The sequence below is a fragment of the Chenopodium quinoa genome, unplaced genomic scaffold, assembly GCF_001683475.1.
Source record: "Chenopodium quinoa cultivar QQ74 unplaced genomic scaffold, ASM168347v1, whole genome shotgun sequence".
Taxonomy (NCBI): domain Eukaryota; kingdom Viridiplantae; phylum Streptophyta; class Magnoliopsida; order Caryophyllales; family Amaranthaceae; genus Chenopodium; species Chenopodium quinoa.
The window spans coordinates 54,131-81,596 of record NW_018742684.1 but is presented as its reverse complement, the minus strand read 5'-3'; the positions used below and the strand labels follow the sequence as shown (position 1 = coordinate 81,596).

The following is a 27,466-nucleotide window of genomic DNA, read 5'->3' as shown; positions in this document are numbered from 1 at the left end:
TTCGTAGGTCTCAGTTGAATTCATGTTATGATTGTTATTACCTTTCCCTCTTTTATCACAAAGCTATGTGGTTTATAAAGTAAATTGAAAAAAAAAATGGTGAGCATTATTAATAAAGTGTAAAAAAAATTCTATTGTACGAGTAATTTCTATTCTACGCCATTTATTGTTCTACTCGTATTCAATTTTACAAACCTCAAAAATGTATTTTGCAGAAGAAAAAAAAAATGCTTGTGTCTAATATACAAGTTTTATTATCCATGCAATAAAAAAGCTTATACCACATTACCACGTAACTATATCCTACATGTCATGACTTATGAAGAACGCTTAATGGGAATAGCACGTAGTGACTTGGCCTTTTTAATGGTAATTCCATAATAATCATCCATGTCCAAAACTTGTTTGAGCTCCCCAACGTCGTCAAGTTTCCAATCATATGATTTAATTAAGTTACCTAAAACCAATGAAATCATATTTGTGGCCAACGATATCCCAGGGCAAATCTTCTTTCCTCCACCAAATGTAAATAGCTTGTTAAATTGGCTTTGCATACTAACCTCCGATCCCAAGAACCTATCGGGAATGAACGAATCCGGGTCAAACCAAGTTTTTGGGTCGCGCCCAATAGCCCATGCATTAATTATAAGCATTGCACCCTTAGAGAGTTGAAAGCCATCAATTTCTACGTCTTTTTCCACTTTACGAGGGAGTAATAATGGAGCCGATGGATGAAGTCTTAGAGTTTCCTTGACAATTGCTTGTAGGTATGGGAGTTTAGAGATGTGTGATTCTAGGATGGTTGTTGAATTGTCTTTTCCCATCACCCCGTCTATTTCTTCTTGTAACTTTCGTAGAATGATAGGGTTGCGAAGTAACTCTGCCATTGCCCACTCCATTGTTTTTGAAGTTGTGTCCTTTCCAGCACCAAGGAGATCCTAACATTTTGAACATCAAAAATAATGTTACGGTCAAATTGTGCAAATTGTTCGAGAAAAAAAAATGCAATTATAAGTATACAATCACTATACCAAAAGTATGCTTTGAAAATAGTGCAAATATTAAACAATGGACAGTCATTTGAGGGAATAATGTTCATCACTTACCAAAAGTAGATGGTGGAGCTGATCTTGGCTGATGTTGTCCCTTTGTTCTTCCATAACATCAAAGATTACATCCAATAGATCATTGTACAATCCTAAACGTTGCACTTGGTCTTTCCTAGACTTCAATCTCATGTCTACAATTTCATCAAATAACTTAAACAATTTAACACAATAATTTGTTAACCTATGTCTAATACGTTGTGGATCAAAACTCTTAAGAAAAGGGTAACAATCAACTATGTTAGGACTCCCTATCACTTTTATAATGCAATCCATCAAACCCTTAATCTCTTTTTATCCTCGAATCGCTATCCGAATCCATAGAGAAAATAGTGCTAGCTACCATATTGAAAGAAACATCATAAACCGTTTGTCCAACATCAACAAAGATGTTGGCTTGAGAACATTCTTTCACATAACATAGCAACTTCTCTAATTCGCGGTATCTATGGTTTTGCATTTGTTCAAGCATCTTGTCACTCAATAGCCGGGTGTTGTAAATTTTCCTAAGGACCTTCCACTTAGGTGAAGAGGCCGGTAACGGTCCAATAGAGAATTTTTCATGATCATGAGCTTGGATAGCATCAAGGTCATATAGGGTGGAGAAAACATCATGGTTTTTTAGTAAGACTTGTTGGGCAAGTGTTGTGTTTGAGACGACAAAGGCGGTAATGGAGCCGAGCTTAAGGCTCATTAGGGGGCCATGAGTCTTAGCTAGCTCGGTGAAGTACTTGTGAGGTTTTGTGGTGTTGGGTAACAATTGCAAGAGGTTTCCAACTATAGGTAAAGGAGAAGGTCCGGGAGGTAATTTTTTATCATATGATTTGGTTTTTGCAAATGAAATAAATAAAAAGATTATAATTGGAAATATTGGTAGTGTACACAAAATATAACTCAACACATCCATATTGTAATATCAATGTATAGTTGAGAATATTTTGTGGGATTTGTGCTATTGTTGAGTAACATAATCTTTCTTATATAGAACTCCAATAAGTTCTATGCAAAGACCACTTCAAATAATGTACGATGATGTAAAATGCACTTAATTTTTTTTTTTTTTTTTTTCAATTGAAACCGCTTCAACGTCTAACGACCAATTCATTTATTACTTACAGCTAGTCTGCTATAATTTGAAGAATTCAACCGCGTGCTTATTACTATATGTCACACTTATTTATTTTAAATTAATATATTTTTTAATTATCTTATCTAACGTCCACAGATATCGTTAGCTTTTTAGCTTTTGTCTTTTTCAAATTATTTAGGAGTAATTTTTATTCAAACTGATATGCTAAGAGTTAAAACTTTAAGTAATATCTTATACAAGTATGAAATAAAATAACATTGATCAATGTGGGATTTTATAATTTTAATTTGTAGTCTAAAAGGATTACAAATACTGACATACTCTGTAATTCTGTATCAACTTGCTCATTTTTATTTTACGTTGGTATTTTTTTTCCCCTTTTAAGAGAGAAATTTATATGTTTGTATAAAACGTAGTGGCGGAGAACCTCATTAATGTGTTTGTTACAGATTCTAGTCAATCATCCATAATAAAGAATGTCACTCCATAATATTATCCTTGAATTATTCGGGAATCGGGATAACAATGAACAAAAAGTCTATGGGTGTTTGGTATAGTATTTTAGATGTAGGAAACGAATTTAATTAAGTGTTTTCATTTTTAGTTGTTTGGCCTGGTATGGGTTAAAAGTAACAAATATTGTTTCCTAAGGGTAACAAAATCCCCCTTGAGAAACTAGTGGAAACAAAATATGTGTCCTTACTCAATCACAATCTACCCAAATTGTTTCCATTTCACTAAAATATCAAACATATAATAAAGGTAACGTTTATCATTACTCTTTTCTTTATTTATTTGAATCTTTTTGTTTACATTAATAATGTTTATACCAAACACTCCATAAGTGTTTTTTTTTAACGAGTATTTTACTTAAAGGAAAAAAGATATATCAACAAGAGATAACCGGCTACTCATACAATTATAAACTTTAATAAACTAGCATGTACCCTGCTAATTCATGAGACATATACTTTGTAGAAAATATCATATAAAGATATGATTGGGTGGTTTAGTCCACTTGGGACAGAGCCGCGGAAGTGGGTTGCCATGGTATTTATGCCAATTGTAGTGGTTATCGGACAATGAGTGTATATAATATATATGATGTTGATGATAGCTAGAGTATATAAATTGATACTAAGCTTCAACCATCAACTAAAGTTTTAAGTTGAGTTGACCCCTTTAACATGGTATCAGTGCCAACGTTGCTAGATTAGGTGAATAATATATTTACACAATCCATCAAACGTGACACAAAGGTCATGGGTTCAAATCTCATTATATAAATCGATCACATGCTTAAACCATAAGCTTAAATCAAGGATTAGAAGAAGATAAAGAGAGTGATTAAAATTATACTACAAACAAAATTATAATCTTTTCATGAATACTATTACTCCATATTCCATACTAAATGCCCTTAAAAAAACAAAAAACAAAAAAAAAAATATAACATATGTATTTCGTTCGTGTTTGCAACATTAGAGTTTTTAGTTGAGTTGTTCCTTTCACATGAGACATGACAATAGAGTAGCGTATCAAAGTCAAGAAGATCAGGGATTAGAAGAAGATAAAGAGAGTGATTAAAATGACACTACAAACAAAATTGTAATCTTTTCTTGAATACTATAATTCCATACTAAATGCCCGTTAGTTTGTTTGAGGTATAGCATACTTCTTTCGTGTATGCAACATTAGAGATTATGTTTGTGTTTTCTTATGTTATAATTTTGGTAAGCTAAAAAATTAAACAACAATACGTAGTATCTTTATCAGCCTGATAAAGTACCACGAACAATGTTTCATGAGATTGAGTTTGTGTTCCTATTAACCCTTGATCAGGAATTTTTCCTTGCTTCCACTATTCCTTATTTGTTCTTAACATTTTGTATTTTCACAAGTATTAGGCAATTAAACAGAAAAAATTGATGTGGTGAATTTCAATAGGAGAAAAAAAAATACTAAGTGTAATAAGATAGAATAAAAAGGAACGAATAAAAGTGTTTTATTTAGAAACATTAGTTGTAAACAGACTGGTAAAAAAATAGTTATAAACAATTGATTTTTTAAAAGTATATATGAACATGAATCTAATATTCAAATTACTATGGATTATAATCTTTATGTAAAAATCACAAAGTATTAAATGATCAAACAGATGCGTGTTGATAGTGTACAAACTCAATTATTGCAATAGAATAAGAACAAGGGAAGTATGACAAACGATTTTGGATAATGGTATAGAGTATATAGACGATAAAATATGGAGTAAGCAAATAATTGGCTAAATGCCTAAAAAAGCGTTTACCAAAATATAATTTGGCTGATTAGACCACTTGGAATTTGCAAAGCCAAAATCCAACAAAAATCTTGACAATAATCCATTTTCCATTCAAGGCCTTAATTTTTAAAACTTGGGTCGTGCTTGTTTTTTTATTTATTTTTTTTACCAAAAAAAATGATTTCATTAATGAAAGATAAACAAACGGCACTTACAGACAATTCCTAGGAAATCTAAAATTCCAACACAAGTACAAATCACCTTAAAACTAGTTGATTCGATCAACAATCGCTTTAATAAAAAATTTCCGAAGCAATACAATCTGTGAGTTAGCACTAATTCGGCTTGAGATCCACGGATTAGTGTGAAAAAACTCACAAGGCCTTCTAGATACTTCGGAGATGATGAAACCCTAAATCTTCAAACTTTAGCACACGAACAAACAAAGAAAATAACCTTAATTGAATAAACACCATAATAAAGATGTGATCCATTTATTGAAAGCAATTTTAAAAAAATTTGGAGCTTACCACCAGTAAAAACACCGGTGGAAGCCCCTACAAAAATTTACAATTGAGATCAGAAGAAAAGAGATGAAAGAAAAAAAGAGAAAAAGAAAAGAGTGGAGGAAAACCTTTAAAAAAAACAGAAAAAATCTAGCATTGGAGGCTAGAAAAACCCTAGGGGGAACCAAAAAACCCTCCCAAGGAGAAAACCTAGAAGGAACTAGACAAATATAAAAATAATTGGGTCGTGCTTGTTTTCTTGTAATCGTTCCTAAAACAAACGGAAAAAATAAAACTTACGGTTCGTTTGGTATAGCTGTGATTTTCTCTTTTTTTTCAAAATCATGATATAAGCCATATAATGAATTAAAATTTTGTCAAATGTATTAAAATCATGATAATTCTGAATATTGACATCATAAAAGAGGAAACAACTTTTGTTTCATTTTTTTATTTATTTTTTCCGTTTAAAAAATAGAAAAGTGAAAACAAAAAAACAATGTTAAACAAACCCTTAGTTAATACTCCCTCCGTTTTTAAATACTTGCTCCATTTCTCCATGCGCGGAGTTTTAGGAGAAATTGGAGAAAGTAAAAAATATATTGTTCTCTTACGTTGAAATTCAGTTCAGTTCAGTTCAGTTCAGCTCAGTTCAGTTCAGCTCAGTTCAGTTCAGCTCAGCTCAGTTTAGCTCAGTTCAATTCAGTTCAGTTCAGTTCAGCTCAGCTCAGCTCCTAATTTCCTTCTCATATAAAATTAAATATTCAGTTCAGTTCATTTCAGTTTAGTTCAGCTTAGTTCAGTTCAATTCAGTTCAGCTGAGTTCAGTCAATGAGAACAGGCCCGTAGTGGGGTTGGTGGAAGATTAAAAAATTATAGAAAGAAAAAGTAGTGGAGAGAATAGGAAGAGAGAGAATATATATTGGGTCCATTAGGTGAGAGAAATAAATTAAATATTGTAAAAGCTTTCCAAATAAGGAAATGGAGTAAGTATTTAAAAACGGCCACAAATGAAAAGTGGAGCAAGTATTTAAAAACGGAGGTAGTACGTAGTATCAATTTTAATTTTCTTTCAGTAACACAGAAGCCATTTTATTAGCAAAGAGTTTTCTCCCTATCTAGAATGCACTCTCTTAACTAGCCTTACATACAACCTAATCCTTTACTTTGATCTATATTACATTAGTCGGTAGTAATCATCAACAAGCTTATGTGAGCCGAATACCATTGAGTTTTGCTTGAGCTTGCCTCATTAACAATTAACAAACGAATTGATATGACCAAAAATTATTCCCTACCAGCTTTTATCAACCCTACCTAATTTTAAAATAGATGTAATTTTTTTTTTTTTTTTTTTTTTTTACAAGAGCAACTAAAAAACAAAAGAACAACAAGCACATATCTAAAAACCCAAAACAAAATCCTACGTCGTCAAGCCTTCTTAGCCAACCAGTGAGCAGGTTCTACCCAATCCCGAGGCACCTTAGTAATCTTGCAAGCAGAAAAACCCAAGAGAAAACGTTGAATATCGCTCGTTAACCATAAACAAGAAATATCCTCTGAGCAATCACGGCTAATAAGAGACACCAAGGTGGCGGCGCGGTCAGTATAAATAAAAAGGCGAAGAAATCCCTTGTGCAATAGCCGCTTGAAGGCCCCATAAACAAGCTTGAAGTTCAGCCTGGAGAGCAGACATTGCGATACAAGCGCTAGCACCGCCTTCTAATACCTCAGTTGTATCGATCCTACGGAAAATCCAACCTGCTCCTGCGGAATTGTCCCGAGCATTCCAAGCACCGTCCAAAACTAGACAAACCTGTAAATGAGCACTCGAGTCCCCTTGAAGATAGCCGACAGAAAGAGGCACAGCAGAAGAGACCCAAACCTGTCGAGAAGAATGCTGAAGAGAGAACATTCCAACCTAATCACCACAAGAGAGCCACTCGTCTGCAAGATCAAAAATCGTAGCCGAAGAGTACAAGGCGTGCTTAAAGATAAAGTGATTACGAGTCAAGCAAACATCCCATAAAAGACACAAAAAAGAACGTTAACCCCCCAGTTCTTATGAAATCTGAACTCATTGACCGCATCAGAGAACCACAACTCAAAAGGCTTTCCATAAAAAGCCAATCAACCGCAGTTGGGAAACTTGCAGGGGAGAAGGTGACGAACAAACGAGCAATCCCGAAATAGATGACTCTAATAACACGTTGGTATTTCACATAATACCAATAACAAATTATATCGATACCAACAAAATATTTTTGCATTCATTAGTATCACTAAGGGCCTGTTCCCTTCGGCTTAATTTCAATTCAATTCGGCTTCAATCAGTTCAGTTCAGTTCCTAATTTCCTTCTCTCATAAACAATTCATTTCAGTTTAGTTCAGTTCACCTCCAATCAATTCAGCTCAGTTCAGTAAAGCATAACATACCCTAAATAAGGTTGTTGGTATCATGATAATACCATCTAAAGTATAATAAAATACTAACAAGTATTATGACATTTATTTTTTCAAAGTGCGGTACAAGTGAATAGACGAATATGCCCTAATTAGAGTAATTTATGACTAAGTACTAGAGTCTTAGAATTCCTAAATAGCTCAAAACATAAAATATTACACACCTCAAAGTACTCATAAAAAAGCGTCCCAAATAGTCATGTCAATATTTTATCCAACTCAAAAACTAACTACGGAGTATCTGAGCTCTCCGACAATACTGTGAAAAGCCGATCCGGTGATGCCTTGAGGCAATGCTCGAGCTCTTTCATGCACGTTGCCAATTTTGAATACAGTGATAATACCGTATATTCCACCTCCTCTACACGTGTATTACGCTACTCAAGATCACAATACTTGATAAAATTCAGAATTCAGATCATAGTATATTACTATATCTGTATAATAGAACAGAAAACAATGTTACAAATAATATAATAAGTCAAACATTTTGGATCTAACGCGTTTACAATAATCATAATATCTTTCCACTTGCAAAAGCAAACCACTCACCACCCATAACTGGCCTTTATAATACTACAAATAAGATAAAATAGTCTTCTAAATTGACATGAAATCCACACCTTTTATAATATAAGTTTATCTTTGAATATTGTTTTTAAGATATGTAATAATATGATGGAAATATAAAATAAATTCAACGCGCACCCAAGTTCATTATATATAGAGTTCATTCACTACACTTATCTTTCATCTTACTCATAAACATAAACAATCAAATCGAATGGCTCACTTAGCTCTCCTCTATTTCACACTAACTTCTCTCACTTCCAACATCCTTTTTAGTCAAGCTTCTACTTCATCCCCAAAGCCAAAAGCTCTAGTGTTACCGATACGCCAAGATGCCGCTACTAAACTCTTAGTAGCGAACATCTATGGAAGGACACCCCTCATCCCAATCAGCTATGTTATAGACCTCAACACCCGGCATGTATGGGCTAATTGCGAGTCCAATTACAACTCGACGACTTTTAGTCAGCCTAAGTGTAAATCAGCCCAATGTAAATCAGCTCATACTAGCTATTGTTTTACTAATTGCCAAGGTGCTAGACCATTTTGTCATACTAATACATGCGGGTACTTACTGGAGAATCCAGTGTCCCACCAAAGTACTATTGGTGAGCTAGCTCAAGATGTCATCGCTTTCAGTTCAACCAATGGGAAAAACCCCGGTCCATTGGTCCGTATACCTGACTACCTCTTCACCTGTGCGCCATCTGCACTGGTTGAGCTGCGGTTACCTAAAGGTGTACAAGGTGTAGCCGGGCTAGCCCATGCTCCAATCGCGCTCCAAAACGTGCTTACATCTAGACTTGGTATTAAGCCCATTTTCACAATGTGCATACCATCTACAACCTCTGGTGATGGGGTGATTTTCTTTGGGTCAGATGGGCCTTACAGTTTCCTTCCAGGAATCGACGTATCAAAGAGTCTCAAATACACACCGTTAACTTTTAGCCCATTTGATGAGTATTACATTCATGTCAAGAACATTAAAATCAACCAAAAGCCAGTTCCTGGCCTCAACACTACTCTGCTATCAGTAAACGATACTGGTTCTGGGGGCGGAACCACATTCAACACCCTATTACCTTACACCATTTTAGAGGGATCCACTTTCAAGGCCATTACTTCATTTTTTGCTAAACAGCTCTCTAAGGTGCCACAGGTGAAGCCAATAGCACCATTCGGGCTGTGCTACGAGTCGAAACATTTCTCTTCAACTCTGTTGGGCCCTGGAGTTCCCAGCATCGACCTCGAGCTAGAGGGTCAGAATGCAGTTTGGTCCATTTTTGGCCTGAACTCAATGGTGGAGGCCAAACCTGGAGTGCTATGCCTAGCATTTGTGAATGGTGGGATTGAGTACAGAGCTAATATCAACATTGGGCTATACCAAATGAAGGATATACCAATGAAATTTGACCTAGGCAAGTCAGTGTTAGGCTTCGGTGGGCCACTCAGTGGAATTCGGACTCATTGCTCAAACTTCAACTTCACTGCTGTTGCTTAATACCTCCAAAACAACCATGGTCGATCTCCCCTTTGGTGAATTGAACTAATAGGTATTCAGGGTCATAGGTAATACTCATTGTGAGTAACTTGATTCTGAAATACATGGCAAAGCAGCGTATTTGGATGTAGTTTTTTTTTTTTTTTTTTTTTTTTTTTTTTTTTTTTTTTTTGGCCTGAATCAAGTGTAATGTAGGCATGTCATAAAAGCTTTATACGGAAATAATAATCATGTGTACTATTTCCAATTTTCTATAACATTGTAACACTTCCTAACATAGAATTGGATTGAGGATTTGGGATAGTCTCCTAACCATAACACTCCCACCCCCACAACACACACACACACACACCCCTGAAGAATGAAGACTATTTACGGAGTATTATTAAAGAGAAAAGAGATCTTACCACTATATCATATCCCCTGAAGCTGAGTCTTGTATTTTTGCCCACAAGTATTGCTATCCATACCATACATCAACGGTAAGATATCACTGTTTAGTTTCTTTTTCATTGTGATGGTCACTATATCAGATAATTATCAAATGCAATCTGCTCGTTTCTCAGCATAGACCAACTCAGTTATAATCTTTGCTATAGCCTGGCAAATTGGACTTCAGACCTGCATCATAACAGTTATCACCATGATCACATTTAGCTCCACATAGACTACTTGGTAAGTAAGTATAAACAAAAGGAATATGCAATGATTCTTTATTCAGAGCATCATTTATCTAATTTCTCGATACCATGGTTCAAGTTTGACCCATTATTTAGCACTTAGCAGGTTGTTGACATCCAGTAAGTATCACTTTTGGATTTGTAATTTTATGTATAAAACCTTAAATTGTCGGGAGAATATAATCAATAAAAGCTTCTATTATGAGACAATTTTTCAAAGTTACAAAATATTGAGTATAAGCGTAAGGGTTCATATGTTCAAGTGCATAAGAAGCTAGAACTGGAATAATCACGATTATCGAGAATATTTGACAGCAAACGTTTATCAATGCATAATGCAATCTTACATACATTTGTTAGTTTGTGTAACCTAAGAAAAAACATTTTCTAAACAAGAAATGAGCTATCTATAAAGTATAATATGACTCGTAATCTTGCTCTTGCAAAGCAAAATGCATTCTAAACAAGATAATGTACAGGTTAATGACTACAATGCAGGTTCATAGTTGAAAGTTTGAAACCACATTTTCTGTTTAGTTCAATGGAGTGATAGTAGCATACACAAATCCAGTACAAATTATTGAATAAGCATCCATATATTGGAATTTCAAAGGGTATGTAAATTTTCTGTTTCACAGGTTTGTGTAAAAGTTTTAATTTTGTTTTTGTCGTGTTTAATAGGTAAACCAGCCTTGCCCGCCTATCTTTGGCAGAGAAGGAGGAGGATCACATAATTCGAATTCACAGTTGACTCTGTGGGAAGCAGTGCTACTAGCCTACTGCCACTGCTTCACCACAAGCTTATTACAGTCAAAAGTTAATTCCATTGTACCTTTAGGCAAAAAAAAAAATTAATAATAATAATAATAATAATAATAATTTTGACACCGGAAATAGGGAAGGGTTAGGTATTACATGTATAGAGTATATTGATTAATTTGTCTGTTTACCATATTTAATATCTATCTCAAAGAGCATGCCATGAGGGTGTGTTGCAAATAAAAGAAAACGGAAAAAGTATAAAAAGTGGCCCAATATTCGGCTCAAAATATAAACGTGGCCTGCTGTATAGGAATAGAATGGGTATTAGTTATGTTACTTGCACTTAGGTACCCATGTCCGACACGGATACGTGTCCAAGTGTCCGACCTTGCTATTTTTTGAAAATTTATAATGATTTTGAACTAAAATGAAGTGTCCAAGTATCCCAACCATGTCCGAGTGTCGAGGGTCTGACACAGGTACGTGAGGTGAAATGAAGAGTCCGAGTAAAATAAGGTATTAATGTAATACAAAAGCCATAAGCCACTAATCAAGACTATAATAGCATAACTGCATAAGACCTCCACATTTGTCTGAACCAGTGAACCACATACAATGTTTGGACCGGTGAATTTATAAAAGTTAGAATTCAATCAGACATATTCATTATAACACATACACAATATGGACTACCTTAGACGATATATTCCATCACATTGAAACATAATGTATAAATATACTGTATTAGTGTTAATTAATTATATATTATGTCGGATTGTCAGATTAAAACATAATAAGCAATTTTACTGATTTGTCTTCATGCGTGGACAGATTGAAATTAGTCAACACACTGTCTGTTGAGTATCAACCCTTCCCACATGTTCCCAGCTAATAAATTCCTAGAAGTAGCATCCTACTGAGATGCTTAGTAGACTTTTAATACTAAGCAGCATTACTTTGATGGGAGCCTAAGATGAAATATTAACATTAATTAATAACGGTCAAGAAAAACAAAGATCTAACCTTTGACATGTGGTGCTTCCATGAACCAAGAAGGGATACTAAAAACAAAAGGCATCATCCATAAGAAGTTTCTTTGACACATCTCAAAAAATTAGGTAGATGACTGTGCATATACGTCCAAAATATCCAAAAAAAAGTTGGCATACATTCACTCTGTCAATAATCATGCACAAGATTCAGATGTCTTATAATTCAACATAAATTTTGTTGCAGACAGAATACTATAGCTGGCATGCTCCCTAACCAACAGATTTTTGAAACTTCTATGCTTGCATCTTAACAAGCGGAATTCCAAACTTACAATCCACTACGAGTTCTATAAATGCTATATATAAGCTCATGAAGCCAATACTAAGGCAGTAACATCTTCTCATATAAAAGTCAATAAGTCAAAAAGATAGAACACAGAAAGTTAAATTACCTGATAATTTCAATCATGAGCATTACTGATACATCATCTGTCTCTGCTGTTGCTGAAAGTTTCGATGGAAGACGGCCTTTACCGAGGAGAGGGCAAATCAAGGCAGTCATAGCAGCTAAAGCTTTCCAATCCATTCTGCATGTGTTGTCCAAAGCCTCTTGAACTGAAGCCAATCAGCAAACATGAGCAAGAGTATAGGAAAGAGTGAAATAGTAGCACTTATTAATTATTCATGTTCGTATTAAAAACCATGTAAGTATGTATCTGCAATTAACTTAAGAAATATGACACTCATGAATTTGTTAATATTTGTTGTGGTACAGATAAATTTTCTATTTTATAGCATGAAACCCTCTTTTGACAATTAAATTTAGCTAAAAAATATGAGCAAAAAAAAAAAAAGTCAAACAGGCCCATCTCAAGGGAACGTCTGCAATCTGCCTAAGGCAACTTCATATGAGACCTTGTGGAATTATATGTCATATGTGCTAATTACATGCAACCAGGTACCACACCCAACTTAGGGAGTGGAGTTGTGTGAGGAGCCACAAAAAGATCAGACTACTTGTTTGTTATTAAAATAATTAACAGATTATCATCGGTTATCATGACATAATAAAAGAGGTCTAAACTATATCACTGTTCAATCCACTATCAGCCTTTTCAAGTGACAGTTAAAATTTACTTTGTGAACTTGGAAGTACAATGAGACAGTAACATTACTATATTAGCACACTCAAGACTGCGTATATAACATTCAAATGATTAATTAGCTGGATTATTGGACTAATGCAATCCCTTTGAAAAAATGAAGCCTAGCTGATATCAAATGCAATAAAATTTTATTTATTTTCATTGGCTCCAAATGAAAAGTTGGAAACAATTTTAACTTATCAGCGACAGTGTGATAATACTCTAAAACCATTTTCTCTGTTTTCTCGTGATTTTGTGTATGATTATGCAATGAAATCCCAAGTGACATGATCAGAAAAACAGCACATTCTATACCTGCAAAGGTTTCTAGCTCACTTCAGATCTCCACGTCTCCAAAAAATTCTAATAAGTAAATAAAGTCACATCACCCATTTATTTAGAGAGGATGTTTGTTACAGATACAAATATAGTAGAATAAGGAACTTATGTAAATCATATACAGGAAAGTTTCTCATGAAAGTAATGCATGGTTAAGGGCTTAAGCTCAACAGTTCATTTGTGCAAATCTCACATTACAGATTCGCCTATAGAGTTAAACATGTGATCTGAATATAAGCAATTTATCACAGAACAAACAAACATCATTCCCCAAGATTACTAACAGAAGTAAATCCAGTATAACACGCTTCCATTAGTTGAAAAAACAGTGTGTGTACAAATACAGCAAACATTATATCTGTAGTGCTTGCAAAGGTAGACACAGACAAATATTAAGCAAAGTTACAATGGCTTATAATACCTAAATACCAATGGTCTCCTTTGCAAAAAGTCCCATAGCACTTTATTAGACATACAGAAGTTTATTTAATATAAAGAAGCATAACTATGAAAGTGAAATAGTATTAATATAATGTAATAAGACAGATCTTGCCTGTGAAATATATGAAACCAAAAAAAAAATAATAGTGGACTCACAAGAAGCTTCCATAATCATTGTACATGAATGTACCTCAATTACAAATTTCTAAGAAAATCATGTCAGCAATATTCATTAGTCAGGTGGCAAAAATATTTGTTGCAAATCCAGTTATCTTAGCTGACATGCTCCCTAACCAACACCAACATGAAATTTCAGTGTTTTTACATTGCTTCTGCTCCCATACTTAATCAGCAAAATCTACAACTTATCCAGCCATTAAGATTTATATATATATAAGCCCCCAAGGACCAAGGCTAAAGCAGCACCATCTTCACATCAGAGGGATAAAACACAAAAAGGTTTAAGAGTAAAGATCAATCACCTCAAACTTTCTATAATGAGCAACAAGATCAATGGCACTTCAACATTAGCAGTCATTGCTGAAAGATTCCGTGAAAGAAAGCCCCTGCAAAGGAGAGGCCATATAAAGGCAATCATAGCAGCAAAAGCTTTCCACTCCATTCTACAAGTTCTTTCCAAAGCATCCTCACACTCCTATAAAAACCATCATCACAATTTAGAAGAGTGAGAGAAAAAGGAAATTAAATGGTATCATACTATCACTAGTTATACATATATGTCATCCTTGACCATGTAACAGAAATTATTTCTTCAAATAGGAGATTCATTACTTAATCTATCAATTAGTCAATTTATTTTCCTGTGCTGCTTTGTTTTTTTTCTTTGTGCACCACTTTAGTTTTTGAACCATGCCAACCATCTAATATACATATCAGTAGACCAAACCAAAGTTTACAACAAAATTAATGACACAGTTGTACTGAGCTCAGTGCAAATTGGATTTGTTTAGAGTTTGATGCAAATTGCATTTTTCTTTTCTTTCTTTTTTAGAGCTGGGCAAATGCACATCAGAACATCCACCATGATGATCATTTGCTTGCACTTGAGATAATGAGCAATGTTTGAGCAAAAGAATATAAATATGACTAATATGATGGCTGATGAATTTTCATGTGCTTGAGAGGCATAGTGAATTAAGTAATCAAAGTATTTCTATAGCAATGGTAACTTTCAATTGCCACAATGCCTTCAATTTATTTATCTTTTCGATTGGCTTATGAACAACATCCCTTCTTGGAAATTGGAAAATCATAACACAGAATATATTCAAGAAGCTGATATTTACTCTAAGCCAATACATTTCACTACATTTGCCTATTTGGTGCCATATCGAAAACCATGGGTTGATTACACTAGAACTCAATTTGGTTAAAGGACTGACAAGAATACTTTCAAAGGCCATGTATTTTTAGATGAAAGTCCTAATCATGTATTATGTATCAACATTAAGCATTTCATCCAATCAACATCAGTATTTGATCAAAACCTAGTAGCTTCTAGTACATAAAAATCAACTGAGAATATAAAGTATCAAAAGTAAATTGTCCCAGCCAAAAAATAACTCCGCCATTTCTAGTGTCCCTGTTACTAGTATTTACATGGAAAATGGAATGCAGCATAGTAATTATGGCCAGAAATGAGATAGAAAGTAGAGACATATCTTTGATAGGGCAAGATGACAATCTTATCCTTTCGAGAGATCTTCATATCTGAATGACAGCTAAGATGTAGAAAAAATTTATTTTACCATCAAAGTAAGGTTATCTCGTCCATGTCTGAAACTTACAAAAAAAATATTAATATTAATAAAACAAAAGTAAAAAATTCTAAAATGTGGTCCTCAAAGCTGCTTGAGCTTCCCATTGACAGCATTATAAGTCCTGTAGAATGTAGAACTAATTAGGTATAGCTAGTAATTTATGTACGTAGGCCATGTACTAACTACTCCGTACTTTCTAATATTAAATCTTGATGCATGCAGCCCAGAACATTCATTGATTGTTACTCTGTATTTATGTACTGCACTAAGAAATTCTCCTGTCCTCTTCCCCCGACGTACCTTTTTAATCTGTTCCATAAATTGAAAGTGGTTTACAGGCTAACTGAGCAACCAAATCAAGCAACCTTAATGCATTGAGAAAAGAAAGGACAGATTAGCATTAAATAAGAATGAACCTTGTTGGAGGCACTGGATTAACAGAATGGCGTAGTATTGACAAGTGATAGAACCCCAGTGGCCCAATCACCACTACACTTCGCTAAAAGAGAGTAAAAGAAGTATGTATTACACTAGTACAATAGTTGTTGTTTCAATCAATTGGTAATTTGGTTTATCCTCACTGGATTAGCAAATAACAAAACCCAAACTATCAATACAAAATACTATGGCTGAATGGCTGCCCAAGAGTAAGCCTTACTTGTGTGAGCAGAGTATATACATAGACCAAATATTAACAAACGATAAACAATACTTATACTTCTGGCAGAGTTTAAAGAGCTTCACTGGTAAGCATCACTTCTCTAACTAGTCCAGACTGCCAGAATGGTTGTTTCCAAAACCCCATATGAAAACCAAAGAATTATCGAAGTAGAAGACATATCAATGATATATTATAGAGTCAAGCAAATATCCCTGTTTCATTGACTTTCAAGCAGCAATAAATACTTTCATGTGATATCCGTGACTAGCTCAGGAATTCAATAATCATTGAAACAAAGAAGAGAAACGGAGGAAAGGGGGAGGGGATGGGAGAGCCTTGAGTGGGAGCAGTCAAGCACCAAATAATGCAGGAATGGTTCATGCCATACTAGCCTGATTCAGAGTATACTATTCTTTTTTCCCATTAGCATAATCAAGATCCATGTTTCAAAACAATGAATGTAATCGGCTACTCTGCACCTTAAGGGCATTTCATATATCACACGAGAATAAATTATATACAGAACAATAGTATACCCTCAAATACTTGACAAGTCACCAACCATCCTCACAGACAGGGAAATCTTCGGTCACTTCTGATAGAGGAAGCATTTGCTGGGCAATACTTTGTAAATAAAAGTAGATGTTTTCATTCTCCGGATGAGAAGTATCCTCAGCCAGAAAGTGGTACACAGATCCTCCAGCTTCGACCCAACTATAACCAGGTTCCTTGTATATGAACTTATCTTTCATTTCCCTTCTGAGTCTTCTCACAGCATCCCAATCATGTGCTCTGGCATAAAGATTTGACAGGAGAATGTATGCAGAATCATTTTCAGGCTGCAACTTAAGAAGTTCCGTCGCTGCAACTTTTCCAACATCCAGATTACCAGAATTATGACATGCTGACAGCAGACTCTGCCACACTTGAGCATCGGGGCTTATGGGCATTTCGTCAATGACTAGCTTTGCTTCTTTTACAAGGCCAACACGGCCTAGTAAGTCAATCATAGTAGCATAGTGTTCTAGACACGGGACCAATCCATGAAGCTCAAACATGGAATCTAGATGAATGTTAGCTTCGTTCACAAGCCCGGCATGACAGCATGATTGAAGAATGCCAAGATATGTTATCTCATCGGGCATGATACCTAATTCAGTCATTCTTTCAAACAGGGAAAGGACTTCATCGTAACAACCATGCTGAGCAAATCCCGTAATCATAGCATTCCATGCAGCCAGGTTATGACTAGATATATCCATAAATATGTTTTGTGCATCAGCAATGCTGCCACACTTGCAGTAAAAATCAATAACAGCAGTCTCAACAAACCTATCACTTCCAAGCCCAGCTTTCAAAGCCAGGCAATGAATAGCCTTTCCTTGTCCAAGATTTGTCAAAGAACTACAAGCTTTAAATACTATACTTATAGTAGTACCATCAATATCAGACCACAAGCTCATTGCAGTTTTGAAGCATTCCATGGCATCAGCAGGGCAACCTGCAGTGACTGCAGCAGCAGTCAATACTTGGAGATGCCCAACATTAACTTCTTGTGTTGCAGATAATACCCTCTTTGCATGGTCCAGGCAAGAGCATTTGCCATATGAAGATATCAAGCAAGAAACCATTGACTCATCAGACAAAAATCCAGATTTTATGATGTGGGAATGGATTTGCAACACAAGATCAGCAAAATGAGGGCTTGTCACCGCTCCAAGAATACTAGCAAGAGTGTACTGATCAGGTAGAAAACCAAGATCACGCATTTGATGGAATACGCGTAGCACTAGACTGAGTGATCCATTCTCAGAATACCCCCCAATCAAAGAATTCCAAGATATTGAATCACGGAAAGCCAATTCATCAAAAATAAGCCTAGCATCATCCATCACTCTACACTTCCCGTACATAGAAATAAGAGCATTACCAACAGATAAAATTGTCAAATACCCAGCCTTGTGGCAAAGTGAGTGAACTTGCCTCCCAGCAATCAACAGCCTAGGGTCCTCAATTGCTGATAATACATTAACAACAGTAAGCTCATTCACATCCACATTATTCAACCTCATAAATTTAAAAGCCTTCAGAGCTTCAGCCCCATCAAACGAAGCCCCAATCCTTGCAGTCCATGACACAACATCCGGATTAGGAATTTCGTCGAACACCTTAAGTGCATCAAGTCTCCGCCCACACCTCGAATACATATTCATCACCACATTACTCAAATGAAGCGAACCACCAAAAACTAACCCAGTTTTAAGAGCAAACCCATGAATCTGCTCACCATCCCTAACCTCCCTCAATGCCCCGACTACAGCAGTCAAATTAAACTCATTCAATTCCAACCCTAACCCTCGCATCGCCTTAAAAATCTCCCTACCATTCTCAAATTCACCATTCCAAACATACCCATTAATCATGGCAGACCAAACAACAGAATCCAAATCCAAACACTCCTCAAAACACTTCTCAGCTGATTCAACAAACCCACATTTCCCATACTTATGAATTAGTCCACTAACCACAAACCCACTTAAATTAAACCCAAATTTAATACAAATTACATGGGAAACCCTAATTTTCTCTAAATTATCACATGATTTAATCAATGAACTCAAAGTATACTTATCTGGGCTAAGTCCATAACATGTCAATTTATTGTATAAAGCAAAAGAGGACAAAGATTGATGAAATTGCGCATACCCCGAAAGCAGAGCGTTGAAAGCGACGGTGTCGACGCCATGTGCGTCGAGAAGGAAGCCATTGGAGCGAGAAAAGTCGCCGGATTTTGAGAAATGGGTGATAAGAGAGGTGGCAAGGAAGGTGTCGAGGACATGGCCGGATTTGAGGAAAAGGGCATAAATTTGGTCAGTGAATAAAGGAGAAGAGAGAGAAAGAGAGTTTTTGAGAGCTTGAGGATGAAGGTTTTGAGCTATGAGGTGCTTAATGGAGGTGAGAGAGTGAATGTTGGGAGTGTTGAAGAAGAACTTCTTCATGCATTTCTTATGTTGAGGTTTAGAGAGGGTTTAAGACTTTAAAGGAGGAAGAAGGAATTGGAGCATTTCTTAAACAAATTGACCAAAATAGGTTTAAGTTTTAATAGTGTGGGTTGGTCATGAGTTGACTCACTTTCACGAGTGTGGAATAATGTAATCTCGTCTTATTTAATTTATCAGATTTGATATTTGAAACCCTAAAGATGTGTTTAATAAGTTTGAATATGAATCTTGACTCATGATAATAATTAAATTAAAATTAAGGTTCAAAGTTATATTAATCTGCTTGTAAAAAAAAAAAAGTTATGTTAATCTGGTTGGAATTTAAATTCTAAGCTCACTCCCCAAGCCCTTGCAAAGTAGCAAATCTTTATTAGCCAATTTTCTCATAAGATTCAAACTAATACTTTGTCCATTAATTGACATTATCTCTACTTCTTATTTTAGACAGTTTCATCAATTTCTTTCTATTTTATTGCTCTTTGCTAACGTTACACTATCATTTTACTTAAATTTGACTCACTAAGTCACTACATATGACTAGTTTTCTAATATCATACTCACTTTTCACAAAAAAAAATTATCACAACATTCACAAGTACCAAGTCTTCAACTTTATTATTGATTCTATTTCCCTTTTTTATACTTTGTACGTGAATATACTATAAATGTGAAAATATAGTGTAATAAAGGAAATACTTTAATTTATAATTAAATTCACAAATACTCCATTCTTAATTGTTTGCTTCATTAGTTTACATCTAGGGGACTAAGACATGTGTCCAATCATAAATTATTTTTTTGATATGTATTGGTAAAAAGAATTAGTTGATATTTTAAGAATATAATAAGACAGGAACCTCTATGAATATATGAGAAGGGGGGTTCTTATAGGTTAGAAGTGATCAAAAAGTTGGTGCATTCGGGCGAAGCATATGGATCCACGTTTAGGATGGAAAAAATCATGTATAACTTATTAGTTTGAGCTAAAAATTGCAGGTTTTTCAAGTCTTTGGGACCCGACTACAATTAAAATTAAAATTAAAATTAAAATATTAATTTTAGACGATTCAAAATCCATCAAATTCAAAAACTCAGGTCGGGCTAGTTCAAAGCCCAAAAGGTCGGCTTCATCACCTTACTTATCATACACAATACTACCTACCTTATTATTAGTTTTGCATGATTCTAATTTATATTCGCTTGGACAAGCTAGTTACGTATATATAACATGGTATACACGTAGTGAGTACTCCATGTAAGTGGATATCAATATGAGCATCAACATTCACCTCACTCACTTGTCATTCTCGTAAAGAGCAACAATATAACATCAACAAACCTTTCACCTGATCACAATCCATAATATTAATCTTCATGTTAAAATTGGTCGAGAATATAATCATGTTAGTAATTAATCCTGATTGATTCAACTCCCTTCCCAAAGCACATGAACTATGACCAAATTTGATTATGTAGAATAAGGTGATTAATTAGTAACTTCCCTCTTCTTAAAAACATGTAAAACCCCAAGAAAAGCAATAACGTTACAACTACGATGTCTTATTACATAAGCTAGAAATGCACCAAATATAAAAGGCCCAATCCTTAAAAACAAGGGCACATGCACATTGATCTTGGTTTTCTTATCGGGCCCCGCCATTTTTGCCCATGGACCTATTTTTTTAACCCTATTTTCTAGGTTGATACAACTATAACATACCCCACAAATTTAAAGCCTCTATTCCCAATTGTTAATCGAACAAAACATTATTGTTGATAAAATATTTTTGTATTGCTTCTCATTTTTTTTATGAATGGAAAAATGTAGATGGTATACAGTACTAGATTTAATGGTTGAAATCAAGGGACAAGAGGTAAGGCCAGCCGACAGTTTTTTTTTATGGGGTAAGTGAATATATGAAATATTGCTTTCCATTTTCGTATGATTTTCAACTCGTGCTGTTTTCTGTGAACGGGTACAAATTCTTGGGTCACACAACACAAAGAATGATTTAGTTGAAGACAACGCAGAATAAAATTAACCCTTTATTTTACACCCGTGAAAGATAGATGTTGTAAGGGCTAGTAATATTCAGCGTATTTTCATTTAAGTTCTGTTTCTAATTTTCTTCTTTTATAAAATATTCAGTTCATTTCAGCTCCAATCAGTTCAGTTCAGTATATCAGAACAGGCTCTAACTCTGTTTATTTGTATTATTCGCTTCATATTGAGATAAGTAATGAGGAAAATTCATGCATGAATTTTAAGTAGTTTTCATTGGGGAAAAGATTAAGGAGGATTGCCAAAATATAAGCTTAACTATTTCACTTACTTCACTATCAATTGGTTTGAAGATAGTTTAATAGTTGATCTTGTATGTAGTCAGAGTGTCAGACTATATATACTTCGACACATGTGTTCTTTGGCCAGTTAAAGACTTGTCATGATATAAAAGTAGAAGATCATGACCTATTAACAAACTTAAAAAAGGATGAACCATTATTTTGATAATTACAAGTTGTTATCTCTCGTTGGAAGTACAAAGAGGGTCTAATGACATGAGGAATTGAAGTTGTAACTTGTGTTAATTGCAAGCATATATATGAATTTACAGATAACGATGGGTGTTAGAAAAACTTTTAAAATTTAATTTTAAGGTATACGCACATTGTGTTAATTATGTATTTCTATTGACCACACAACATCAGCTAGGAGTATATTACAAATTATGTAACATAATTTAATAGTATAATAATCAACTAACTTTAATCAAACAATCATTAAATTGAATAACTAGTATAATAATCAACTAACTTTAATTAAGTTTCTTACAATAAACAAATTGTATACTTAAGCATTTTGTTTAATCAAGTTATAATGCTATGCATAGGCAATTAGGCACATAGTAGACATATTATTTTAGAAGGAAAAGTACAAAAGAAATTTGGACATATTTTTATATATTAGCATGTTTATACTTAACATACTTCCAATAACTCAAAATGAGGCTAAGAAGTACCAAATTCTCAATGCTTAAAAATAAGTTCAAAGATGAAATACCATAATTAACTAGGGGTGAGCATGGGACATTGGGACGGGTATCCGTACCGTTAGTACTTATGGTTCAAAATTCCTGAAAGTGATATCCATAACCCGAACCGATAAGTTCGGGTACCCGGATTTTCGGATTGGTTATCGGGTACCCAATATGATATCCAATAATGATAATTAAACTTAATTATGTACTCCGTAGTTATTATGATATAATTAACCACTAATTAACAACAATATCATATGATTTTGACCAAATTATTAATAATATTTCTAATCATTGTTATTATAAAGTTTTAGAACGGATCGGGTAAACGTTAATTTTAAAATGATACCCAATAACCATACCTGATAACAAATTATCGGAACGGGTACCCAAACCGTTATGGTTATCGGATCGGGTACCCTAATTTTCGGAACGCGTACGGATCAATTTTTCGGGTAGTTTTGCTCTGCCCTATAATCAACAACATACATAGAGAACGAAATAATTGATAATTTCATCATTTATTCGAATATGCATTACAAGTATTTAAACACGTACTTGGTTCTAACTTTAAAATACGAGTATTACTTTAATTAAGTACTTTTGTTTTTTTGGAGGAGTTTTAATTAAGTACTTAAGATCTAGCTCAAAGGATGGGTTATTATAATGGACAAAACAATTGCATATGATGTATGACTCACTTAAATGCCACCTACAAAATTAAAACAACCCTAGCTATGGACTATGGAGAGTAATTTGAAACAATTATTAGATGCATTTAACAAATCACTCTCAATCTACAAAATGTTGGTATCCTTCATTTAATACAGTGCGTATACATCAACAAGATAATTGGTCTTATTTAATTCGGTTGGAGCAATTACTAGTATAAAATTTTACCTTTTTTTCTTTCCCATCAGGCCATCATACACCCTATCACGATAAACCATATTTATAAATTACATAAGATTTTCAATATTATTAACTACACATTTTTAACTAGTCGATTACAAATGGGTCTTATATATACAAAGTATATTCTTATTGAGTTAAATTCATAAATTATACGGATTACGGAGTGATTGTGTACAAACAAGTATATTGTAATTATTAACTCGTACTAAACATACCCATATACTCTGTATATGCTTGATACTCAAATTCTACTTAAAAAAAAAAAAAAAAAAAAAAAAAAAAAAAAAAAAAACTAACCTAACCACATTGTTCAAGTAGGTAACCATAAGCGTGTAAGTATAGAGATAATTTTTTTCCCCCCTTGCAAATGAGTCCTAAGAACCATACAAGTTCCAAATGAGGGTAGGAAATTTGAACCTGTGACCTATTATACACATGCTCTCGGTCTTAACTATTAGACCAAAAGTCCAAAACTTCACTGAATTGGATGTATCATGACAATAAACATTGGACAACTTCCATATTTAATTTATAAATTTGTTTAATTATGAATATAGAAATATATAGACAAAAAATTATATATTTTCCCTGGTTTCAAATTTATTAGCTATGAATATAGAGATTTTTTTTTAAGGGATCTATGAATATAGAGATAAATCTGTACAATAAACAACTTACCCGTTTCCAACTTTTAGCATCTACATATATAGGTACAAATCAAATATTGAATTGATGATAACCAACTTTGTTATTTTTCACCTTTTATTTCTTTGTTAGAACGGTCCTTAATTGTTCAAATTATATATTGATTTTCTTTATAAAGTTAGTAATAATTGTTTGGTATAATTTGTATTCAATTTTATATGTTAACTAGCATAGTGCCCGTGCAATGCGCAGTTTATAAATCAAATTATTAAATTCGTAGGAAAAATAAAAATAAAAACAAAGGTAATTCATTTACTATTACAGGACTTGGTTACTAATGGTCAATAAAAAAAATTTAAAGGAACATTATTTAAATAGTATTTTATGTTATTTGAATTTCTTTTAATTTTTTATAATGTTATTTTATTAATTGAAAAATAATTGAATAATACTCCACATAGTTATATAAGAAGTGGACTAATTTATTTATATCTCCCGTTGAGAAAAAACTAAAATTTTATTATCATACCATCCGTACCAGTAGCTACAATTAATCTAATATACATGTTTTATTTACCTATCGCACTCATTAAATCTATAGACACAATAATAACCTTATATTTGACCTACCAGAACATATATTTTCCTAAGTTAACCATTGTGCCAAAAACTATATATTATATAATAGTCACATATATAACCAACAGCTGATTAAATATTGTATACAACACAAATACTTCGTATATAGGTATGGATATTGATAATTTTATATAAATAAAATATACGGAGTATATATTATTAAGATTTATCCCTACCTTAATTATAAAAAGGTTAACAAAACTCTTATAATAGTGCATGGACATTTATATATCTAAAAATGTTCTTTTTACATATATTTTCCCCCATTTAATTTTAAAAGCCTTAAAATTGTCTCTTGAATTCGCTAAATTGATTTAAAAGGTTATGTTTATTTCAATATTTAAAGCCATTTACTATTTTCATTTCCTTTTGTTTTAATTTTTCTATTTAGAATTTATTAGACTATTAGGTTTCAAGATCGAAGTCAATATCTTTTTACCGTACAATCACTAAATTAAAGTCGCTGAACTAAAGTTTTGGACATTGCATAGCTACACAACATCCAACACATTTAATGATTACATGCAAATAATTTTAATAAAACTACGCATTCGATATAAGTTATTAAACAATTTAACTATATATACATTTTGATAGGTTTATATCTTTCATATTAACAAAAAATTACAAAAGTTATTATTATATTTTGAAAAAAAAAATTAGACTTTGGAGTTTTGTATAAGATAGATAAAGGATAAGTTAATTCACGTCGTATATGCATTGAGTTTTTGGGTGTTCTATCCGGTTCACACTTTGGATTAATCCAGATTTAATTAAGGATCAGTTCTAGGCTATTAGGTTCCATTCCCCTTCCGATTGTTGTTGCAGGGGAGCGAACACAGGTCCTCCCTACCTAGTGTAGTCTCAATCACCACTACACCAACAACCAATTGGTGTAGTGGTGATTGAGACTACACTTGGTATGGAGGACACGTGTTATAAAATATTATATCATATACATGTACTTTTTTATATTATAAAAAATATTATATTATATACACATACTATTATAGTTAAAAGTATTATTATGTATAAAACAACATAAATTATTGCACATGATTGTTGTATATCTAGTGTAGTACATGAGCAATGCACGATTTTTAAATCAAAATGTTAGTTTTTCTAAAAAAGCAATTTCTCCCATTCCTCGAAAGAGGTGGCACTTCATAAGTAATAGCATTGTTAGTACGAATATTACAATTTAAAACACGAGTAATAGTTATAATACATTTAATATCTATCCCTTTTCCGTCAAATTTCTAATTCAATTTAATTTTTATTCTTCTTGTTTAGATTGGTTATTGGTTTTTTTTTTTTTTTTTTTTTTTTTTTTTTTTTTTTAATGCAAGAAAAACAAAAGGTCATTGTAAAAGACATTGTATAGAAAATGAAAGGCCGATTAAAATTAAATTTATGTTCAAGGTTATGTATTTTTTTTCCAAGACAACATTTCGGCTCAGCATTCAGTATTTGTCAAGGAGTACAACAAACGATAAAAGTAATTTTTACACTATTTTGTATTTTTATCAAAAACTTTTGTATTCATCCGGTTACTTGAATTGAATTTAGGATAACTTGTAGACTATTTTGGGTATCTTTTATCAATAAAGCATAAATAACTTTCATTCATTACAAGGTAGCTTTTATAATAGGTGCACAATATTTTATTGTACATCTGATATTTTTTTTTTAAATGTTTGTATTGATTTCATAATTGACGTCAAAGTAAATTCTATCGATTTTATTTAATTTTCATTAAAAAAAAAAAACAATATTAGCCTTTCAAAATACGAAATATTTGTTTCCTTGATTATGCCACTTTAATCATATTGCTTCAAATTAGTTATTATTCTTTAACTTGACTATAAATAAAGATGGAAAAGACTTTATGGATTATTTGTAGTATTGGAAAGTATATATTTATTATAAAAAAATTAAATCAATATTTATGTTAGGAAATCATGAAAATCTTATGCATGTATAGAAACTTGTTTTTATTGTTTGAAATTTAACAAAAATAACCATGCTTGAATATGTAAACAATAATTATATAAATATATTTTATACATAATATAAGCCAATGAGAGAGTGACATTTGTCATCCTCACATTGAGGTGCTTGTCTTTTAGTATAATATATAGATAGATAGATATAGAACAGTCCTTAATTGCTCAAATTATATGTTGAATGATTTTCTTTCTAAAATTACTAATAGCTATATTGTATAATTTGTATTCAATTTACATGTTATATGAATATTACAAAGTACGATATACTTTTCCTAAAAAAAAAAAAAAGCACTATATGCTTAAACTCAACCCGTTTAAACAAATGAGTTAATTGTCTTAACACGCCAAAATTAACAACTTTAAAGCACAAACACGCTTATTCAATGTCCCAATTTAAATTAGTTGGTTACGTTGGGTGAACTTTGCTAGTTCTACACTCCCAAGCCACATTAAACATTTAATTACCAATTAGCTTAAATTAGCTATAAGTCTGTAAATACACGCGACGTGTGACTTACACTTCAGAATAAAACGTATGACAGTTCATTTCATACTAGTATTGAAAACTTTCAATTCTAAAGAGCACATACTCCGCATAAAAGTAAGAACGTTTTAGGTATTATAGACGGACACCAAACATTTAACATTTAAAATGATTCAATATATATTAGTATAACAAAGATAAAATGAAATTTTAAAAAATAATACAGTAGAAATGAGTTTTAGATTTAAGAAAAAAAAAACTTGAAAAAGATATGTAAACACATCTAACCGAAATATACGCAAAATATATTCGTATAAAAAAAAATCACGAAAATTAGAATTCATTTATTATTTTTATTTAAATATATTTACTTGAATTATAATCTTAAGGTGATGATAGATTAATTAGATTTATGA

At 33.0% G+C, this 27,466-nt stretch overlaps 2 protein-coding genes and 1 pseudogene across 2 annotated transcripts; 1 reads left to right on the top strand and 2 right to left on the bottom strand.

Annotated features, from left to right (window-relative positions):
• Positions 1-137: 137 nt before the first annotated feature.
• On the bottom strand, positions 138-2,171 carry LOC110722587 (annotated as a pseudogene).
• Positions 2,172-8,230: 6,059 nt separating this feature from the next.
• On the top strand, positions 8,231-9,517 carry LOC110722486 (basic 7S globulin 2-like). The gene has a single exon (XM_021901754.1). The coding sequence runs from the start codon at positions 8,231-8,233 to the stop codon at positions 9,515-9,517; it is 1,287 nt and encodes a 428-aa protein (XP_021757446.1).
• Positions 9,518-9,648: 131 nt separating this feature from the next.
• Positions 9,649-19,918, bottom strand: LOC110722586 (putative pentatricopeptide repeat-containing protein At3g25970). The gene is made up of 3 exons (XM_021901852.1): positions 14,359-19,918; positions 12,404-12,566; positions 9,649-10,138 (listed from the first exon to the last, which is right to left on the bottom strand). Exon 1 carries the CDS (start codon positions 19,315-19,317, stop codon positions 16,873-16,875), a length of 2,445 nt encoding a protein of 814 aa, XP_021757544.1. The 5' UTR covers positions 19,318-19,918; the 3' UTR covers positions 9,649-10,138; positions 12,404-12,566; positions 14,359-16,872.
• Between the last annotated feature and the right edge of the window lie 7,548 nt (positions 19,919-27,466).

What these genes read in the sequence shown, in the direction of transcription:
- LOC110722486 (XM_021901754.1), top strand. Translation starts at nt 8,231, where the DNA reads ATGGCTCACTTAGCTCTCCTCTATTTCACACTAACTTCTCTCACTTCC.
- LOC110722586 (XM_021901852.1), bottom strand. Translation starts at nt 19,317, where the DNA reads ATGAAGAAGTTCTTCTTCAACACTCCCAACATTCACTCTCTCACCTCC.